Source organism: Triplophysa rosa, linkage group LG18 (genome assembly GCF_024868665.1).
Source record: "Triplophysa rosa linkage group LG18, Trosa_1v2, whole genome shotgun sequence".
Taxonomy (NCBI): Eukaryota; Metazoa; Chordata; class Actinopteri; order Cypriniformes; family Nemacheilidae; genus Triplophysa; species Triplophysa rosa.
The window spans coordinates 20,760,877-20,782,257 of NC_079907.1; the positions used below are offsets into that span (position 1 = coordinate 20,760,877).

Genomic DNA, 21,381 nt, shown 5'->3' on the forward strand with positions numbered 1-21,381 from the left:
ACTTGTCAAGAGCTTATCTCCAAGGATGTGGTTACTGTATATTTCACAACTTGTTAATTGTCACTTTGAACGCTAAGCACAGATTTTCCCCTCGGGGATCAACAAAGTACATCTATCCACCCTGAGAGACAGGGCGGAAAGATGTGATTGATCTTAAATGTAATAATAAGATATTTAACAATTTATTGTTAAATAGTTATTTGCTTTAGATTGATTTCAACAGTCCTGCTGTTCAACTGCATGGTCTAGAGCAGGGGTCTTCAACCGGGGGTCCGCTAATTACTGTTAACTCACAGGCAACTTTTTGTTAAAAATGTAAAGCATGGGTACAGAAATATTACAACCAATGTTCTCTTTATGTTGCGCACGTGCGCGGACTCATTTAAGCTCCCGCGCATTGCAATTTTAACCTGCGTGCGTGCAGACAAAAACATCCATTCAGGCAGCGGAAGCAAGCAATGGAAGAATCGTTACATCTGCATCATAAAAACCGGTAGGTTTAGAATCAGTGCATTCTCTGTCTCCCTTCCGATAAAAGTACACATGAAATGAGTTGCGTGCAAATAAAGTGCGTTCTTATATGTTTCTGAACTTCTGTTCAAATTTGTTAAAGCTGTGAAGCGCTAATTTGACCGCCAAATGACACGACACCGCTTCTGCATTGTAAACTCTGACAAAACTATCGTACATGTTTAAAATCAATGCGAAGCGCACCGTGTAGTACAAGTTGCCCCGAAAATAACGCGGACTCGTTGCATCACGTTGCTCTCCTTAGTATGATATGATGCTCTGCAGAAAAAAAACTTGTGTTAATTTTCGTCTAACAGCCGCGACAATGCTGATCCACGAGAAATACAATGGAGCTCAGAATTATAAAACAGCGGTGTGTTCTGCAAAACACAGAGAAGCGGAAGAAAAAAAAGAACGACACTTAATGAAACGGTCAGATTTTACAACAGAATGCATAAAATCTGCACTTATTTCTTTTGCATCCAGAGACAACCCCTACCTCCACTAGAATAGTCTTTGTGCCGTTAACCAGGGTCAGTCATCTCATTGAAGCCTTAATAAAAACTAAGGTTCAAAGAAATGTTTAATTGTCCATCTCACAATAAAATGAATATGCTTGATGATGCAAATCCCTTAAAATAATCAAGAAATCTATATTAAAAACAAAAATAATACACAGAAAAGTATTTAGCCTATGTGCAATAACATAGGCCTAATAGTGCTAATGTAATGTCTTAACATAATATTGCTGTGACTGTGACAATAGGGTTGTTTCTATTTAAATAACTCCGTTTACACATTTAGTATAAGGGGGTCCCTGCTCCATGCATCTCTCATCTAAGGGGTCCTTGCCCCGAAAAACGTTGAAGACCCCTGGTGTAGAGTTTTACACGGAGTATAAAAATGAGAAATTATATTTATAAGGACAATGACGTGTTACAGTATTTTAGGAACATTAAAATGAAATGCCTTCTTGCATTATTTCCCTGCTGTGACATTGTAGCAAATATTCTTGACAGGTTCTCTCCCCAAAATGTATCATCCTTACCTTGTTACATTTATAACATTCAAAGTGTTCCCTTTCGACCTTCACAATGTTGGTCATTTCCAGCAATCTGTCCTCACTAAGTGTATATTTTGCACTTCTCCTGTGTTAATAATGTAGGGACACTGTTGACCTGCCCAGAGAGGAACATTCCAAACACTCTTGCGTATTCATCTGCACTCTCAATAGCATATTTCTTTATGATGTAGACTTGCCCATTGCCATTCACTTAAATACAAAGCCTGCTGTGATAAAACAGAAGAGTTGCATAACAGTTTCAAGGGCATAACCTTTTAATCATCAGGGTGGAAATGTGAGCACGGGGGGGGCCAGACGAGGAACAGGAGGTCAAATGACCATGTTAGAACGGTGTTGTGAAACCGGAGACTTTCTCCTGTCCTTCACAGACCAGTCTGAAGTCGACCTTTATTTGGTTTAGATCTTCACAATACCTCTTTTATCACTCACTGCATCTGCTTTCATCAAGAACAAATTTATCAAATCACATCGATGGCAGTTTATCACATAATCTGACTGATGTGCTGATAGAGACTTGAGCAGAAGACAAGGCAACATTGGCCCATATTCTTTCAGTAGAACACACCGTTCCAGAACTGGGTGCAAGGATATTGGGGCCATGTTCATCAACTTAATGCCAAATGAATGCAAAAATGAGTTCAAAATTTGTATCTTTGTACCACCAAAGATGGTTCGAATTCATTTGCATTCAATTAGGAGTACAATCGAATCTTGGATGCAGGATGCAATTGCACTTCCATTTGTAGACACGATGAACTAAGGAGATCTGTGTCAATATCAGTCTATGTAAGTCTATATTTTCTTTTACAGTATATAGTTTTGATCATATTTTGGTCAATGTGCGATATGACGCAAAGTCTGGGAAGTCAACAATAACAAAAGATATGGATATAAGTGTTTTTGTCCTCCCTTTTTTGTCCAACAAATTGATAAGCCTATTATTTTGTTATCCTAGATGCCCAACTGTGTTTATAGTACACCGAGTTTATTAAACGGTTGTGTTTTCCAGGTGGTTCTGGGATTTGTATGCGAGGCGGACTACAAACTGGTGGCCAAGGCGATGCGAGATCGCATAACAGCCATCAAGCGCCAGCGTGAGAAACATCGAAGGCTGGCAGAGGAGAAGCAGCAGAGGAAATCCCTCATTGAGGAGGAATCTGAACCACGATCGCCGAAACACATTGGTCAGATGCCTGAGACCCTGACCCCGCCTCCTGTGCAAATTCCGCCCACTCCTCTAGTCTCTGAATCCATGTGCTCTCCTGTTATCGGCTCATCTGATTTTGGGCTAAATGGAACGCTCCCACCAGAGCCAGAGGAACCAGAGGCCGACCAGCACTTCCACATCCGGCATACAAGCTGCTCGTCAGCAACCTGTAGGCACCATATATTTCTTTTTTGTTTGCAATGTTTAGAATGTTAAGACAACCATCCACAACAGCTATGAGAAATCAGAATCCTGTCTACCAGTCATATATATTAAATGGGTGAGTTGGATGTGATAGTATAGGAAAGCAGTGCCCAGCATATATGGAAAGTCCTAAAAATGCACTCACCTCATAAAGCTGGTTAGGAGAATGCTTCGGCTGTACAAAGCTGTAATACAGGCTTCTTTCAAGTAGCTAAATTTGTTTAACATTTTGGACAGTAATTATAAAGCCATGGTATCCATATTTTTGCCCAAAATGGTGTGAAATCCACCAAATTTTTGTACCAAATATTACATTTTGGAATGTTTTTAAAAAAAATATTTTTACCGAAGCAAGTCCAACATCTGAAGTGATGAAATCCAAAATATGAACGGTCATGGATGAAAATTTACTGAGCAATCCACAAATTTCTAGAGGGGGGTAAAAATGACATTTTCACCTTAAATTTGGAGCCAAATAAGAGGGCTTGAAAATGACATGAGAAACATGCCAGCTTGTTATTATATTTTTTACACAGAGATTGATAGATCTGCTAGTTAAATCTGTTGTCTTTAGGAATCCTTGTTGCATTTTGTGCTAATGGTGACAGTTCAAAAATGAGGAAAAGGCATTTTTCGTGTTCTTTTTACAAAATGTGCATGCCTGTAACTCCAGAACCGTTAGCGATACCTTAATGTCCTTTTAGATTCTTGTGCATTACCTACATTTCTTTTGGGAACTACATTCATAAGGCCCTATTTTTCATCAGTCCTATTTTTTTGGCCAATTGGTATGAACTGGAACAATCTCATTCGTACATTTTGGTATGATTTTCTTCCGTATGGGATTACTTTTGTGTAAAAAAAAACGAACAAAAATATACAATGAGAAAGAAAAAAACACTTTGATAATGAAAACAATAAACTCAATTGCAAGAATGTGACATGATTTTCAAATAAACTGCTATTTTTCTTAACAATTTTCTAAGTTTCGTTTTTGCAAATAATAGTTCTGAATTCGCTGCTAGATTTTTCATTTTGCGCTTCTCAAGTTTTCGTTCGCCTTTCTGGCACAAATCTCACGTATAGACGGGAATTATGGCCGCTTTTTGATTGATAGCTCCCTGACAAGGAAGTCGATACTGAAGACAGTGCAGTGCAGCGAATTTTAGAGAACGATCTGCATGCTGTTATCTTTATTGTTTGTACTTACAACTAATTTCTTATTTAGTTAGTAGTAATTGGTATTTGAAGTTGGTAAGTCATGCGCGGTGTGGATCCAAGCGTCTTCCTCATCATCGTCCTCCTCACCCTCAGATAAATGAATGTAATTCAGATAATAAAGAAAATCGCTAAAAGTTTTATTCCTGTACAGTAGCAATTCTGTCTTTACTTAGCTCGTTCATTGTGTGCTTTATATTTTTTGTCAGGTATTATTTTATGGACTGTAAGATTATTTTCTTAAAAAGGAACTAACAACTTGCATTATAACATCCAATAAAGACACGTTACAGATTATTGGGCTGTGAGAAATTAACGTGCTAAATGAAAACATTGCTGCATAGTTACTGTACAGAGAAACTTTTAGCGATTTTATTATCTCGGTTACATAAATGTACCTGAGGGTGACTTGTGTCCAGCTGAGGAGGAGGATGACGATGTCGCTCTTGCATACAGTCTCCTTTTAAAGAATTAAGTCCACTTATAAGTCAAGTAATGTATCTTTCTTTTTAAACTCATTGTGAATGTACAGTATACCCCTTTCTTTACATTCACAGAAAGTACACCTCATAAAACACTACCAATACATTCAAATGACATTTATGTTTTTTAAACGCTACAACAAAACAAATTCATAAGGTGACACAATTAGAGGCCTTCAGAATGTTTTATTCATTTAGTCTGCCTCTTGCAAACATCAATTTCATTATGTATTTACACACCTACATAAAACAGGTTAGAGAAAAGCAGAAGAAAGACTTCTTAAACTATAAACAAACATTTAAAGATAGAAACAATACATAAAATGCCACCACGATTATGATCTATAAATTAGAAATATGAACTGGAAGCATAACACTTTATTGTATATCTCCTCAAAACTCACTAGGCATCTCGTTTTCCTGATATCATTGTAATTATAAATTATAGACTGCTGTCTTGACGGCCTCTAAATCCACGTAAAGTTGCATGTGAATATGGCTAACGTTATCTATCCTGTCTTTACTCGACGTTGGCTTGTTGTTACGGCGTGATAGAGCCTGGAAGCGTGTCCTACTTTTATGTGCGTGAAAGTTGGCAACCCTGCTAATATACTAACAAAAGAAGAAAGTAATTTAAGTACAAACACTAAAACAATACAACACAGAAAACCGCAAGCAGATTGCTCTCTAATCCGCAACACTGTCTTCAGTATCGACTTAATGGTCAGGGAGCTGTCAATCCAAATCTCACTAACCAATGAGAGTAAAGTGGCTCACAAGTGAGATTTGTGCCAGAAAGGCGAACGCAAACTTGAGAAGCGTAAACGAAAACTGGGAAAGCGCAAATGAAAAATCTAGCAGAGAATTCAAAACTATTATTTGCAAAAACGAAACTTAGAAAATTGTTAAGAAAAATAGCAGTTTATTTGAAAATCATGTCACATTCTTGCAATTGAGTTTATTGTTTTCATAATCAAAGTGTTTTTTTTCTTTCTCATTGTATATTTTTGTTCGTTTTCTTAAAGTTTGCGTTCATTTTTATTGACACAAAAGTAATCCCATACTTCTGAGCCAGTGACGTTAGGATTGGGGCGGGGTTAGGGGTGGAGCTTCAGTATTGCTTTTTTTCTAGTAATCATACGATTCGCAACATACAAATTCATACGAATAAGCCACATCGTGAAGTAGTCACGAATTTCTGTGAGATCAGGTTGATTGGTCTTCAGATTAATCTAAATCTCTGTCTGTAAACACAGGAATGTTATTGATATAGTGGAGCATTCAAGATGTCAAAGCTTTTCACTCCACGACAAAAATTCAGTAAGATTATCATAGAGCGCTAAGAGCAGTGAAAACTACTTGGTGCAGTAAACCGACAGCCAAATGAACTATAGGGTTTTAATAGTCTATGTCTTTGTAGGCTTATCATGGAGAGCAAAAGGCTGGTATAATTGGTATAATAGGTTTTAAAACATTGACAATTTTTTTAATAAACATTTTTAAAGAGTACAGGAAATCAACTGAAATGTTACCTCTAGTCATCAAGTGTTTCTCTTTTAACTGTGTTAAAGGAATAGTTCATGATGTTATTGTGATCATTATTTATAAATGCTTTTTTGTGGAGCACAAACGTTGTTTTGACAAAACTGTTGTGCATATCTTGATGTACAACAAGCGTACATTATGACACACTTCCCCTTTAACTTATCTCTCTCTTTATTTGTGTGTCTCTGTGTTCTCCAGCTGACTGCGAGACTGATGGATATCTCAGCCCGTCGGGTTTACAAGATGGCACAGAGGTTTCCAATGGCAACATCGTGAGCTCTCCAGTCCCCACCACACCACAGGCCACACCCCCAGACGTCAGGTCCATCCCCAGCCCACCAATCCCAGCTCTTCGCTTCCCCTCAGTGAGTTTCTCATTACAATTTAATGACTCACTTAATTGTAGGAAACCCATTAAAACCCACTTTACATTATGTACTTTTGCAGGAAGTGTTCGCCCGAAGTTGTAATGAACTGTTTCAACACCTTTGATGTTGGTTAAGCTTTTCAAGTAGCTGTGGATCAACCCTCATTGTTTTTTCTCTCTCAGAGTATTGCCGTGTCTACCAAAACTGAGAGCGGACCGCTTAGCCCTTTCCCCTCACCTCTGGACAGGTAAAGGCCTGCAGTCTTTATCATTTTTTGTCTGGTTGCAAACTTGATTGGTTTGAATTGAATTTGGTTCCATAGAGATGTCATGAATTGTCGGATAAATCACACCACAGCAAACTGGATCTGCGTTAGATTTGTACAGTTACGTAATACAGCTCATATGAGGTAATATGGGGCGTTTGGCTTCTTTAGTCTGCATATTCATGCCACAAATTGCTGAGATCTGAAAGACTGTTTATCCACAAACAGAGAACTTTGGGGTGGGTGTTTAGCTTTAGAAACAGATGTACTGTTGAGTGTTCTTTATAAAAAGAATGGGCTTACTCTCAGCAAGAGTGTGTGCACGTATGTGTGCATCAATGGGCTTAGGGGGGTTGTGTTGTCATCTGTAGTCCATCTTCTCTCATCTTTCGCAACAGAGCACATGTATAAACACCACACGTGTATGGTTTTTGCACAGTGTGCCTAGCAAATGCCTATCATTACACTCGTTTTTCCACTCATAAGAACAAGTTCCTCAGCAGGCAGATATCTTTCAAAAGAGTCAGATCCTGCCAAGCAGTACGCCGGCTATAAAAGTTGACGGTCCTCATAGGAAGCCCAGTGTTTGGAGAAAACAGAGCGTAGTATGGCATAGGACCTGGGAGACACAATTAGCTCACGGAAACAAGCTCGGAATGGACTCGGTGTCCCCACAGAGCTCCAAAGTCAAACACGGCTACAAATGGTGTTTTGGAACTTCAGCAAAGATAAACCCAATGTAAATACAACGCTTGTCTGCTTTTTCTTTAGGCATTGTGGTTGGCCTTCCGGAAAAATATTTCTTGGCAATGAGAGTGCTCCTTGTCGTTTTTCTTTCAGAGCTGACACAAGCCACAATGTCAAAGGTCGACAAATAAAAAAAGTACTGTACACACAAAATGTCTGTGCTAGTAAAACCTATTCATGGGGAACATAACACTAATTTAAAACACCATGTTCCCTAAAAGCACTGATATTAAACAAATACGAGTGTTAAGATGATGTGTACTATATGTATTTTCTGAAGAAAAAGTGAGCTTGTAAGTTTGTTATGAGTCTTAAATATACAAATGTTTTAACTCTCAACTCAACTCAACTTTATTTATATAGCGCTTTTACAATTTTATAGCGCTTTTACAATTTTAGTGCATTGATGTGCAGTTGCTACTCGCTAGGGTTTTGAGATGGGTGTTAGTGCCTTGCTAGGTGCTTTGATAGAGGATTCTGGTGGTTTCATGCAACTGCAATGGGTTGTGGTACCTCCTGTATACTGTATATGGCTTAGGTTGCCTAGGCAAACATGCACACAGATATTTTCGCATGACAGAGAATGCAAAATATAAGTCTGTAATCTGTCACACATTTGTGATCTTAACAGTTATGCTTCCGACGTGACCTCGGGCTTGAGTGATGGTTACGAGGGCCAATCCGAGAGGGGGGATAAGATAGCAGCCAGACGGACAGCAGGGAAACTGTTTAGGAGGAGGAGCCGGTCCCGCCTACGCATTACAGGGGTGAGAAGAATCCAGTCCCGGAATCCCATCTACCCCTCGTTTTCTTTCTCTCATTTCTGTAAAGCCATTGGATAAAGACAGAGATCAGTAAACACTGTTAACAGTGCTAACAGCAAAAACTGGAAGCAGAAATAATATTACATGCAAATTCAAGATGTCTTGAACTTGTCTCTTTGTAATCTTTGGTAAAGTTTGGGCGGGTGCAATGTGTTTTCAGTTGGCCAGTAACTATCCAAAGTGTACATACCAGTCAATGATAAACACAAATCGTTATGCCAAATCAGCTTCGTACACGAGCAGATAATTCCTAGTTCACCACTTTAACCATAGACATGTTTTGCCCTACAGCTGTCTGATAAAGTCGACCGGGTGGTTGAGTGTCAGCTACAGACCCATAATGACAAGATGGTCACCTTCAAATTTGACCTTGACGGTGACAATCCTGAAGACATTGCTGCAGTTATGGTAAGTGCCTTAAATGCAAAACACACACACACACACACACACACATTTCTATAGTGTGTTTTTGTCAAAAACACAACTTATGGCAAAACCCACCCCATTGTGTCAATGTAGATTTGCTTGTGCCTTCTCAAACCACTGAAGATCACTCCCTATGAGTGCACTTCACACTACCATACACACGAAATACATGAAACGCTCAACATAGTTAAATGATGTCAAATAACGTGTCTTGAAGCTCAGTGTTTTGTGAAGCATGTCAAGGGACACACGTGTGACGACTATCAGCTGTAGCAGAGATACACAAATGTCCCACTACAGCCCTTATCAGGACAATCCAAGTAGGAAATGTTCTACTTCCTGTCTATCACGGAGTAATATGTGCCTTAGGAAAGGTTCTTGTAGAAAAACCTTCAGTTAGGCACGTATCCAGATATCACACTCATTTATCAGAACATGCTGGGATAGATCGAAATTGGACTTTTTTCTTTTTTGGGAATCCTTTCAATTGACTACTTGAAATCTTGAAAACAAAGGCTGTTGTTATTTTGCCCCATTTACAGTTACATCCTGTAGTAAAGTAAAGTGAATTTCAGTATGTTGGTGAGTTTTTTATATTATTTTTGTATTAAACATAGAAGTCCAAAGCAAGCAGTCAAGATGCATTAATTCAAAGAATTCAAAATAAATGTCTTTGGAATTAAACAAACCCAAAGATGAGTCTTACTGTAACATCATGTTTTCCATACAGTACGTACAAACTTTTATGTTCTACTTTGTTTGAAGCACAATATTTTATGTACTAGTAGCAGCTATTTTTAAAATAGCCCTGGTACAAAGATGTTGGAGTTGGAGTAAAGACATTAGTTTTGCAGTGACATGATCATAAATCAATTTGCATATGATCCAAGTCCCCACTGTTTCAGCCATCTGGTTCTGTTTGTCCTTCATTGTAAGACGCAGGGGTGCAGTGGAGCACTCTTTATCTTCCTGAATGACCAAACTGATCTCTACAAGTTTTCCTGTTTAACCTCAGAAAGCGTTGTGGGATTATGCATAATGTATGAATGCAGTTCAAAAGAATAAAATACAACCTAGGAACAACAATAAAACGACCCCTTTCTCAGTTCACGAAGTATAAATGAAACAAGAAATTACAGCTGTCATTTTTAATGATAGTGCGTGTTTGGTTGTAATAGTGATTTTGGAGGAGTAGATCGATGCCCATTGTCTGTATGGGCGTCTACGTGTATATTACTCGGTGTGTTTCTGCGGTGGCTCCTTTTTTCAGAGACAGAGGCTCTTTGTTTAGTCTCGGAGTCCTGGCAGCGTGGAGCCGCTTCTCGTGTGTTATTGGTCGAAGCGTAAACACCCACTGCTATTAGTGGTGTGTAAAAGCTCAGCTTGTGGACGAACTTAATTAAGCCTGCCTGAAAAGAGGGTACACAAGTGTGCACATGCTCAATTTAAGCAGTCATTCATTTGAAACAGTCAAGGAATATCCAGTTTGAGAAGTATTGCACAACCAAGGTTTCTTCATCCGACACAGAGAGATCCCTTGACTGCTGCATGTACGACGTGCTCTACGTGGTGGAGATGTCCCCTTCGCCCCTTTCACAAGATAACCAGACCACAGACTGTCAATATACATTGCGTTTTGTATGTTCTGTTTTTGCTCCGCGCAGGTTTAAACGCAGTTCTTTCAATTTTTTCATTTATTTCCAACGTTGCTAATCTTTTCAACATTAAAAAAACCTATATACTGGATATAATATTTATGCGTTATGAATATTTGATGATAATTATAAGCTTGATCTGAAATTGGGACTAAATAAAAACGTAACAAATTATGTCATTGTTAACTTAATTTAAATAAACGATATTTGAATATTGTTTTTTGTGAGCTCAAATATTCGAATATGAAATTATTGAAAAATGCCCATCCCTAGTTAATCATGTATATAGTATATAGTGGTAATTCAACAAATGTTAGCAGCTAAATGGTTAAAGAATCGTGTATATATTAAGTATTAAATCTCTATATTTGTCTGTGAGCATGCATTAAAGTAGCATTTCTGACGTTTGCCTGCCTGGCGCGTTATTAAAGCAATCAGATAAGGGAAAACGATGAGTCATCAGGAACCTCGTTTGATTGGTCACAAGAAGGTAGCCCTGCCTCCCCACTCACGCTTGCAAACTGAAATGAGTGAGACAATCGTGCCAAAACTGTAAGCGCAGCTACAAGCGAGACGGAACCGTACACATCGGGTTATTGCAGGGAACTGTTTAAAAGACATTTGCTTTTATATACACATTTATTTTACATACACAAAGTCAGGTTCTGCGCGGTGAATCCGTTTTGCAGTTCATAACACCATTGTTATTGCACGCACACCGCTGTTCACAGACTCGCAATGCTTTTGGCTGTATTTCAGCGCAAAAAAACGTGTCAAAAGTGTGAGTGTGGAAAAACGGAGTGGCAAATTTATTTTAGGCTTGCAATGTCATGTTCACTTTCACAAATTTGATCCTGCGCATGCAAATCTTTTTGGCATCGTTTTGCCTTCATATTACCTTTTATATCCTATTTTCTTTTTTGTATTTTTCACAATGACCTTTTTTTGTCCTAAGGTGCATAATGAGTTCATCTTGCCCTCAGAGAAGGAGGGCTTCATTCACCGCATCCGTGACATCATTAAACGGGCAGAGTCTCTGTTGAGGAAAGATTCCTCAGGCCAACATGAGAGCTTTGGAGTCACCCGTCCATCTCATCTTAATACCATCAACTCTCTTTCTAATTCCCAGGTAAGCCATAATGTACTAACTACAGTATATGCACATGTATACCCTAGGGGGTGGTTTTCCGGACAGGGCCCAGATTAAGCCAGGACTAGGCCTTATAAGTAGTTTCTAATAACATGCCTTACAAAAAACATGACTTTTTTTGAGACAAAACTATGGCGCTGGTGTATTTTAACTTAAGATATGTCATAGCAAACTGCTGTCAAGTTTAGACAGCTCTAAATTTATTTTAGTCTAGGACTAGTCTTAAACCCTGTACGGGAAACCACCCCTAGAGGTGAAACACTTCATTTGGTACACTGCGAAAAATGACTTTCTTACTTAAGCCCATTGCACATTGAGTCCGAAATTTGCGTCCGAAATTTCCGCACGTTAAAAAATAAATACGACCTCACGTTATGTCAATCACATTTACACACTGCCTCCGATATTTTCGTCCGTCATAAAAAAATTCGGAACGGGTTCGATTTTATGCGTTTTTCGCATCTGTCAAGCATTTTGAGTGGCCTTTTATAACAATTCAGAGACACCGTACAAACAAGAGCCAAATACGAAAAACGCATACGAAAATTTCGGACTTTATGTGCAAAGACCTTAAGTCTTGTTTTCTTGTTTTCCAGTAAAAATGTCTTCAAATTCTTGAATCAAGATGCATTTTCTTGATGAGCAAAATGACCTAAGAAAATAAGTCTAGTTTTTAGTCAAAAAAATATGAAATTTCAGTGAATTTGTGCTTAAAACAAGCAAAAAAATCTGCCAGTGGGGTAAGAAAAATAATCTTGAATTAAGGTTTACCTTTTTCTAAATCACTCAATTCACGATTATTTTTAGTACCACAGTCAATTTAAAGTTGCCTTCACTGTTTGGATTTGGAATGGAATTGTCCCATTTTAGTATACTGTAGTACAGATTAGTTGTACTATTTCTATGTGAGGACTTATATGAGGTAGAGGCAAGTGTAACATAAATTACTGTGGTACTTTTAGCTGTTCGTTCAACAAATGTCTCACTAATTCTGCAGTTATCCAGTCTCAATTTACTCTTGCTTGCCAGTCCGCTGATCTGAAGATATCTCTTAATTAGTACAGAGAAGCAAAACAATGGACTGTTTTATCTGATTGTATCAGATCTATAATAGCATAATGGAGGCGCGCACACCCACACAATTATACTTGGAACCCTGGGCTTGAATAATACCAGGAGAGTGCCTAAGAGAGCTCTGTTGGACCTACACCAGTTCCTGATTAAAACCAGATGCGCAAGACGATCCGCATCCCAGACCCCTTTTGCTGTGGCGGTTTCTGCGTCTTCTCAATCATTATTAGCTTGTCTCTGGCGTCCCCTCCAGTGTTGTTCACTCAACAGGCACAAAGCAAGAGTCTAAAAGGCTTAGCATATGACAGAATGTGACCCCTTGTCCAAAGCACGTTTTCCAGTAAACTGTGCAGCTGTGGAGTTTTGAAGGGAGTCTATGAAGAAGAAACGGTGTTTGTGTGTGTATGAGGTGTTTTGTACTGCTACAGAGCCATAGAGACGTAACTATGGCGTAAACGGTGCAGCACTAACAAAGACTGCTCCTTTGTGTGTACGGCTTAATTGAAGCAAGCTGGAAATGAGTTAATTAAGAGAGTTTCAGCTGTTGAGCTGCGACTGTTCTTAACTCTTAAGCCCATTGCACATTGAGTCCGAAATTTGCGTCCGAAACTTCCGCACGTTAAAAAATAAATACGACCTCACGTTGTGTCAATCACATTTACACACTGCCTCCGATATTTTCGTCCGTCATAAAAAATTTCGGACCGGGTTCGATTTTCTGCGTTTTTGCATCCGTATCAAGCATTTTGAGTGGCCTTTTATAACAATTCAGAGACACCGTACAAACGAGAGACAAATACGAAAAAACGCATACGAAAATTTCGGACTGTATGTGCAAAGACCTTTATTAAGCGTAAGGACTCTGTCATTAAACAATACGACAGCAATAAATAAAAATAACTTCCTCTGCTGGTTTCGAAGCCTTCAGGTTGCAATAAGAAGTATTTAAGAAATGTGTTTTTGAATAGGATGCAGATTGGCGTAAATGGCAGGACTGCTGGAATTTTTCAAATGACAGTGTTAATGGTTTTGTAGTTGCTATGATTAGTCATAAATGAATATTAAGTAATATCAGAACTTGGATGTGACTGTTGTTGGGGATGGTAGTGCCATGTTGAGCTGTACGTGTCACAACAAGCCAAGGTTTTAGTATGAATTTGAATTAAGCTCAAATGTTTAATTAGTATTACGGTTTGTTGTACTTAAAGGCGCTGTTTATAATTTTTCGGAGGATCTATTGACAGAAATGCAATATAATATCCAAACTACATCTTCAGAGGTGTATAAAGACCTTGCATAATGAAGCGATTACATGGAATTGGCCATGTTGTTTCTACAGTAGTCCTAAACGGACAAACTGCTCTACAGAGCGTGTTTCGTAAATACGTTATCTCCTTCACCAAAGAAGCGAAAACGTGACGACATTTCAACCCTGTGTCAGCCGCCGTAGTGCTTCAAAAGGGAGGGGTGGAGTGAGCCGTTGGTTGCAATTCGCAACGTCACCGCTAGATGCCGCTACATTTCACACAATGGACCTTTAAACTATACTGTTTGAAATGAAATGTATTGAATCATTTACACCACAATTTGAATAACAAAGAGGCTTTCCAATAGGATGAAAAACTGTTTACCATCATTTGTTGGCCGTTCATGCAGTCAAACTCAACACTGTGATATTTGGATGCAAATTCATCTGTCACTTGCTAACCGATTCACCACTCATTGTGTCTCTATCAACTGTTTATATTATTGCCTTCTTAGGATGAAACGCTTTCTTTAGGTTGCATTGAATTAAAGCATGTAAATGTAAAATACACTCATTAATTGAAAATGTTTCCTCTTTAGGAAGATTTTTAAATGTAAGATAAATTGGGGTAGATGACATCCACACCACATTTTTTTTTTTTTTGATAAAGTTGATGGAACATAAATGTAAGACTGTAATTGACAGCCATGGAACATATATTTTTAATATTTTCAGAATATATATACTGTGTATATACTGTACTGTATTCTTTTCTTTCAGCCAAACCTCCACAGTCTGGCACAAACCCACTCGTCTTCCTCACTACCAGGTAAACATTACTGTTGAGTATTGATTATGTGGACTGATGTAGGCTCTTTAAAACCAGGTCTTTTTTCACACTTGTGTGTATGGGTTTCTTAGCCGAGTTTGGCCTGAGTGCTGGGGCACGGGCCTCTCCTCCGGGAGTCAGTGGAGACATTACCTCACCCGCACGCCCACTCTTGCGTTCACAGTCTTTCCATAATGCTCCAGGTAAGTGACCACTTCTATCCGATGCAAGAAACCTACTGCTATTTCCTATTCCTACATACGTAGCTCATGCTTTAATCCTCTGAGTGGAAATGATAGTTGGCCACTTTTGAAATGTCATTAGGCGGTAGTCGGTGCCTTGAACACTTAGTGAAGCTCAAAGATGTGGTTTGTGTTTGCCTGGCAACAGGGCATTTGGGGTAATTACTCTACTGGAAGGCAGCTTGTTTATGATTAGTGAATGCTGTCTTCGTGCGTTTGACCAGAGGTTCCCTTGAAATATTTTTTTTCTGTCATTTCAGTCATGACAATTCATAGGATACGTTTTAGCATGCTAATGGTTATGACATTTAAATGTGTTTCGTCTAGACATAACTAGATCTGCTTATGCTGCTGCTGTTGCAAAGCAAATATACTGTAAAGACTATTGCTAAAGCACACATGCTGAACTGAGAATGCTGCGGCAAAAAACAGTCACAACATCCCCTGAACAGATGAAGACAAGTGGATCTGGGGGTGGAGGGGGGTAGCAGTTTTGATACTGGTTGCAGTAACAGTGTTTAAATGTAGCAGTGGCATTTTTACGAGATCACACATAAGGCCGTGTTCAGACTTGACTTCTTTTTCGAAGCTGCTAGCGTCTGTTTTATATTATAATCCTATGGAGTAAACCGCGTTTTCAAGAAACGTCCTGAGCGCTTTTCTAAACGCCAGTGCTGGCGTCTTTTTCTGCAGCTCTGAGCGTCTTTTGAGGTTGAAAAAAGTTCAACTTTTCTGAAAAAACGCCCTACGTCAAGCTCCTTTTTCACAGCTAACCAATGACAGAGACCTGTCGTTTCCATAACAACATGCGAGGAACGTGATTGGTCGAGAAGGCTCAAGCTCGAAAATATAAATATGCGGCCGAAACGCCCGTTGGAGCATAGTTTTGTAAAAATGTAAGTTTAATTTTTACTTTCAACAACTTCTGATTGCATTTCTAGCGAGAATTTAGTATTGTAGTTTTAAAACGTGATTAGTTATTGTAAAGACGCTCTCTGTTTATAAGTCGAATAGACTTGCGTTACGCTGCGTATCTGTTTCTCTGGGCTGCCTTCATGCACAGACGCTGCCTCTGAAGTCATGGCGTTCGGCTGCTATTTGTAACCAAATGCGGCCAGTGTTTTTTTTCTTTACTAAAAAAGTGCCTTTGTCAACTTTTTCTTGTCAAAAAAGAAGTCAAGTGTGAACACGGCCTAATCCTGTAATGAACTAATAGCAATACCACTGCAATTACATTCTCTAAATTCTCTAGACAAGTGTGATTAATGGGAACAAGTTGTGCTAAAAGAATTATTCGCTGTGTGACGTGCATGAGCATTTCATCTGTTAGCATCAAAATGTGGTTGTCCTACTAATCGCAGTATTCTGTTTACATTAGCTGAAGTTTAAAGGCAGCATTACCTTAATTGCTTATAATGCTTTATAAATGTAATGTAAACACTTGATAATGATGGTGCAAACATGTCATTTAAAATGAACTTTTGCCTCTTTAAATCAAAGTGTTCGAGACTGAATAAGACAGTTGACCGTAACTTGTAACTTTGAATTCGTGAAAATACAAATGTAGACTACATCGAGACGAAATCAACTAGCAGAACATTTCAATCCTTATTCTCAAAGTGATAATGATTATTTACATACTCTGATCTCAACATCTGTTTGTAAGCTGCTCTGTACTCTGCCCTTCAACTCCATTTTAGCAGCAACTTGAAGCTTTTGGCGTAAATTAAAAACCGAGACTCGCAAATCCTGCCAGGCCCCCAACTGCTCAAATGCAGCGTAGCTGAATCCCCTCCCTTTATCTCTCCACCGCTGTCTGTGCTTTACTGTCCCTCCTACAGAACATTTTGTACTGCTGCCTTCTGGCTTTCTGCTTCTATGACGCATTGTCCTAGTGCAACACATCTGACTTCTTTATATATTTTTTTAAATTGTGGTTTCTGCACATCCAGAGATAACCAAATAACTACTGTTACAATGTTCACTGCAATTACATATATTCCACTAGATTAGTCTACGAAATTACTGGAAACCTCTGAAAGTGCCCGCCAAACGTGTGCTTTACAATGTAAGCTGTGAATGCCCATGTGGTTCATATTTTCAATAAATGAGGGACTTTGGCTTACTCACTTCATCAATGTCGAAATTACGATCGTTCATTGGGGCTGGTCTGTTGGCCCCACTGTTATTGGGGGGGGGTTTAGATGACGGGGGGGTCTTGTGAACAATGTTTGTATCGGGGTTACGTTTTGTATCAGCCGTCAACTCTTAATTTTGCAATTTTTTTGCAGGCCATGCAGGTTAAAACAATTCAGACAATTTAAACATAATTGGCTCATAAAGCCAAGGGAGGAGGGCATCCCTTACTATGGGGCCTGCTGGGGTTTCCTGTACAGTGAACATTTAGTACATGTGCAGTCAGAAACAGTGTTAGACAAATCTTCATGCATTGCCATAGAGATTTTATTGTACAGAGCTCTCTTTGTGAGCTTTAGCAATGAGAGTTACAAAAAGAAAGATTATGAGAAATCCTATAGGCGTGTGAAATACAGTAGAATAAAAGAATGACAGTGAACCTTATCCAGTTTGGTTAGGCTTGCACAAAAGACATAAGTAACAGGATGAACTTGTAATACAGCTTTTTATTGCCGTTCATATGAATATTTACATGGTTATTGTAATCATGCTTACTATGCCAAGTATAACAGTATCATGGATGTCTTGCAATGGAACAGGTCCCTCAACAGTAGCTTTTGTTGTTTCTGGATTGTCTTGCAGTTGAATAAACTAAGTCAGCGTGTCTCGACAAGATTTACGTAAACTGGCAGAACCAAAACCAAAATTTAATTATTTCAGTATTTTACATTAAAATAATGACATTTAATGTAGTTTGAACATGTGACATGAATCACAACGGTATATTTTTTCCAGGTTCTCCTCATCCACATCGTGTTCCTTCAGCTTTGGCCTACAGTCCTGATCCCAGAATGCCTCATTCCAAACTACCTCACATGCAGCAATACAGGCCGTCGTATATGAACAACGTCACACATTTTAACTTCCCGTACCCACCTCACCCAGGCTCCCCCAAACCCACCCATGCACCTCTGTCTCGTGTACACAGTAATCCCACGTACTCCCTATCCGCTCCAGCATCTACTTCAGGCTCCCCCATTCCCCTCAGTTCAGACATCTCAAGTCCCCTGTTGTCCCCCTCTCCCACGCCTGCTCACACGCCTCCAGTGTGGCCACCCCACACTCAACCCCTGTTTTCCCTGGCTAATGTGCTTTCAATGGCCATGAGCATGGCACATTCGTTTATGCCCGCCCCGAGCCTGGCACAGGCCATGCCATCTATGGTACAGACCATACCCCCCCTTCCAGGCTACCAACCTCAGCTGACACCACAACCTGGTTATCCAACAATGTATGCGTCTCAGTATGCCCCACCTGTACCAGGAGAGGTGGCATACACCACAGGGATGACTGAGTATTACCAGACCATCAATTCCCAACTTCATAATCAGGACACTGGATACTCACCTCCTCCTCAAGTTACTTCAACGTCTACTTCACCCAGTGGCGTTCCCATTTCTGCCAGTCAGACAGCCTTTACTGTTTCTCAGCAGGGAATGCTGGGAAGCTCACAGTATATACAGGAATCCTCAAAGGAATATTCTCTGGCTCATGGATACAGACCAGCTTTCCCAAGGCACTCGCTAGACCAGCGGACCAGCCCTGGCTGTTCATCTGGCCTGTCGTCTTCGCCACGAACCAGCCTAGTAAGCAGAGTAAGCTTTAAAAACGGCATTATTTTGAATGATAAATGATATACGTGGACGGGGCCCACACATTTAAAATGTGAAACTACAGTGTAATTATAATCTGTTGGTGTAGCCGCTAATATAGTTATAGTCATGGATATCTTTAAGGTCCAGTGTGTAATATTTAGGATGATCTACTGACAGAAATGCAATATAATATACAGAACTATGTCATCAGAGTTCTATAAAGTCCTGTTATGTTTTGTGAAGTGTTATGTTTTTATTACCTTAGAATGAGCTATTTCTATCTGCATACCCTTACATGGAATTTGCCATGTTGTTTCTATATAGCACCTTTCGTAAATGCTAAATCTCACAGGGCAAAGAAACGAAAACGCGACAACATCTTTGTCCTGTGAGAGTCGCCGAAGTGCTTCAAAAGAGTTGCAATACATAACCCCACCGCTAGATTCTGCTACAATCTCCACATTGCTCCTTTAACACTTACTGTTCTTACGCAAGTTATGTTAAAAATGTTATTAACTTCAGTTATGAAACACAGATGTGACATTTTGCCTGAATTGAATAGTCTTTTTCCGTACTCTCTCTAAGGTATCGTCATCCAGTCCTAGATCTCTGTCCCCCCCTGCAACACCAGAGAGTACCAGAGCGCCTCAATGCCAAGAAATCTCATCATCATCTGGTAAGAAATTTTATCCATAAACACAAGCACGTAAACACTTAAATGCAACCCTACAATTATTATCTTTGGGTTCCCTTTCGATGGAACTCGAGCTGCGTCGCCATAGCACAACTGCACTCGAAAGTCTGTTCACTGCGTCTGGCCACGGATGTCTCTCTGCGTCGCCATAGCACGACTGCACTCGAAAGTCTGTTCACTGCGTCTGGCCACAGATGTCTCTCTGCGTGCCACTCACGAGGTGGAAAAGGTCTGTTGGCCGTGCTATGGCTGCGTTAGTGGCGGTGGAGAGGCATCTGTGGTTAAACCTATCGGACATTAAATCTGGCGATAAGGTTTTTCTTCTGGATGCCCCGCTTGCTGCCTCTGGTCTTTTCGGCGACGCCGTTAATACGGTCGTCAATAGGTTCCAGGAGGCGCGTAGGCAAGCAGCGGCATTCAGGAGATACCTCCCTCGTCGGCCCCGTGCTTCTGGGGCTGCAGAGCGGGAGCAGCCCCAGCCGTCCTCCAGCTCCGCATACAGAAACCGCCAGAAGCAGAGTGTGGCGGCTCGAGCTCCCCCTCAGAGGGCATGGGGGGCCGGGGGCCACTCTCAGCCAAAGCCTTCTAAGCCGAAGACAGATCTGAGGACCGTTATTCTGGCGAAGAAGGCTTCGGCGAAAAAGCAGTCCTAGCGTCCGGGCCGGGTATGCTGAGGGCTGCCCCTGCCGAGGCAGAACGAAGTACACCTCAGTCTATGGTGTCCGTCTCGCCTCGGTGCCATCTGGGGATCGTGATGCCACACGTAGCACGGCAGGGTGCGGCGGTCTCCACCACACAAAGTACACCAGAGGCCAGTCTTAAGTGACTGGTGCCCTTAGTAAATTACATTGCAGCTTGGGAACGTCTGCCAAATGTGTCAAAATGGGTCCTGCGCACGATCAAGCAGGGTTATACCATTCAGTTTCAATGTCATCCGCCTCGGTTCACTGGCGTGCTGCCCACAGTGGTGCGCCCCGAGCAGGCTCTGGTTATGGAACAAGAAGTGATTTCTCTCTTGTGCAAGGGGGCTGTAGAGTACGTTCCTCCACACGCGAGAGAGGCAGGGTTTTACAGCCGCTACTTTATTGATGGGGGGTTGCGTCCGATTCTAGATCTCCGAGAATTAAACCACTCAGTTATGCAGTTAAAATTCAAACTGTTGACACTCAAACACATTGTCACACAAATAAGGTTGGGGGACTGGTTTGGCACCATAGACCTCAAAGATGCATATTTTCACATCTCCATCCTTCCACAACACAGGAAGTTCCTAAGGTTCGCGTTCGGGGTTCGCGTAGTTCTTCACCCCCATCCAGAGCTATGGAAGCTGTGGGTCTGGCCTCTGAGGGGGCCAGGCTCTTAGACTCAGGTCTCACAACTGAGGTTGTGGAAACCATACTTCACTCCAGAGCTCCCTCCACGAGGAAGCTTTATGCCCTTAAGTGGAGAATCTTCACCTCTTGATGTGCAGCTCGTCTGAGGGACCCAGTTAGCTGCCCCATTGAGGTGGTGCTGAGGTTTCTGCAGGAGCGGTTCTCTGCTGGGCTAACCCTTTCCACCCTGAAGGTTTATGTGGCAGCAGTTCCTGCTTATCATACTCCTTTGGAAGGTCCATCGGTGGGTAGACACCCGCTGGTTGTCTGCTTTCTTTGTGGCACTCGCAGGTTGAGGCCTGTGAGCCGCACTAGGGTACTGACATGGGACCTGGCGATCGTGTTAGAAGGACTGTCCGGGGTTCCATTTGAGCCCCTCGACACCGCACCAGACAGACTTCTATCTTTTAAGACGGTGTTCCTTCTGGCCATTACTTCCCTAAAGCGAGT

At 40.6% G+C, this 21,381-nt stretch overlaps 1 protein-coding gene across 2 annotated transcripts in view; it reads left to right on the forward strand.

The window, feature by feature from the left end:
• wnk4a (WNK lysine deficient protein kinase 4a) overlaps positions 1 to 21,381 on the forward strand; it is a 57,804-nt gene that overhangs the window by 28,322 nt on the left and 8,101 nt on the right. Inside the window, exons 8-17 of one of the 2 annotated variants that reach the window (XM_057358156.1) lie at positions 2,604 to 2,970; positions 6,449 to 6,615; positions 6,801 to 6,865; positions 8,262 to 8,397; positions 8,746 to 8,862; positions 11,491 to 11,664; positions 14,783 to 14,831; positions 14,924 to 15,034; positions 18,005 to 18,864; positions 19,450 to 19,540. In XM_057358156.1, coding sequence (XP_057214139.1) covers positions 2,604 to 2,970; positions 6,449 to 6,615; positions 6,801 to 6,865; positions 8,262 to 8,397; positions 8,746 to 8,862; positions 11,491 to 11,664; positions 14,783 to 14,831; positions 14,924 to 15,034; positions 18,005 to 18,864; positions 19,450 to 19,540 — 2,137 coding nt within the window. The remainder of the gene's footprint in view (positions 1 to 2,603; positions 2,971 to 6,448; positions 6,616 to 6,800; positions 6,866 to 8,261; positions 8,398 to 8,745; positions 8,863 to 11,490; positions 11,665 to 14,782; positions 14,832 to 14,923; positions 15,035 to 18,004; positions 18,865 to 19,449; positions 19,541 to 21,381) is intronic. The other variant, XM_057358157.1, reaches the window with a different exon arrangement.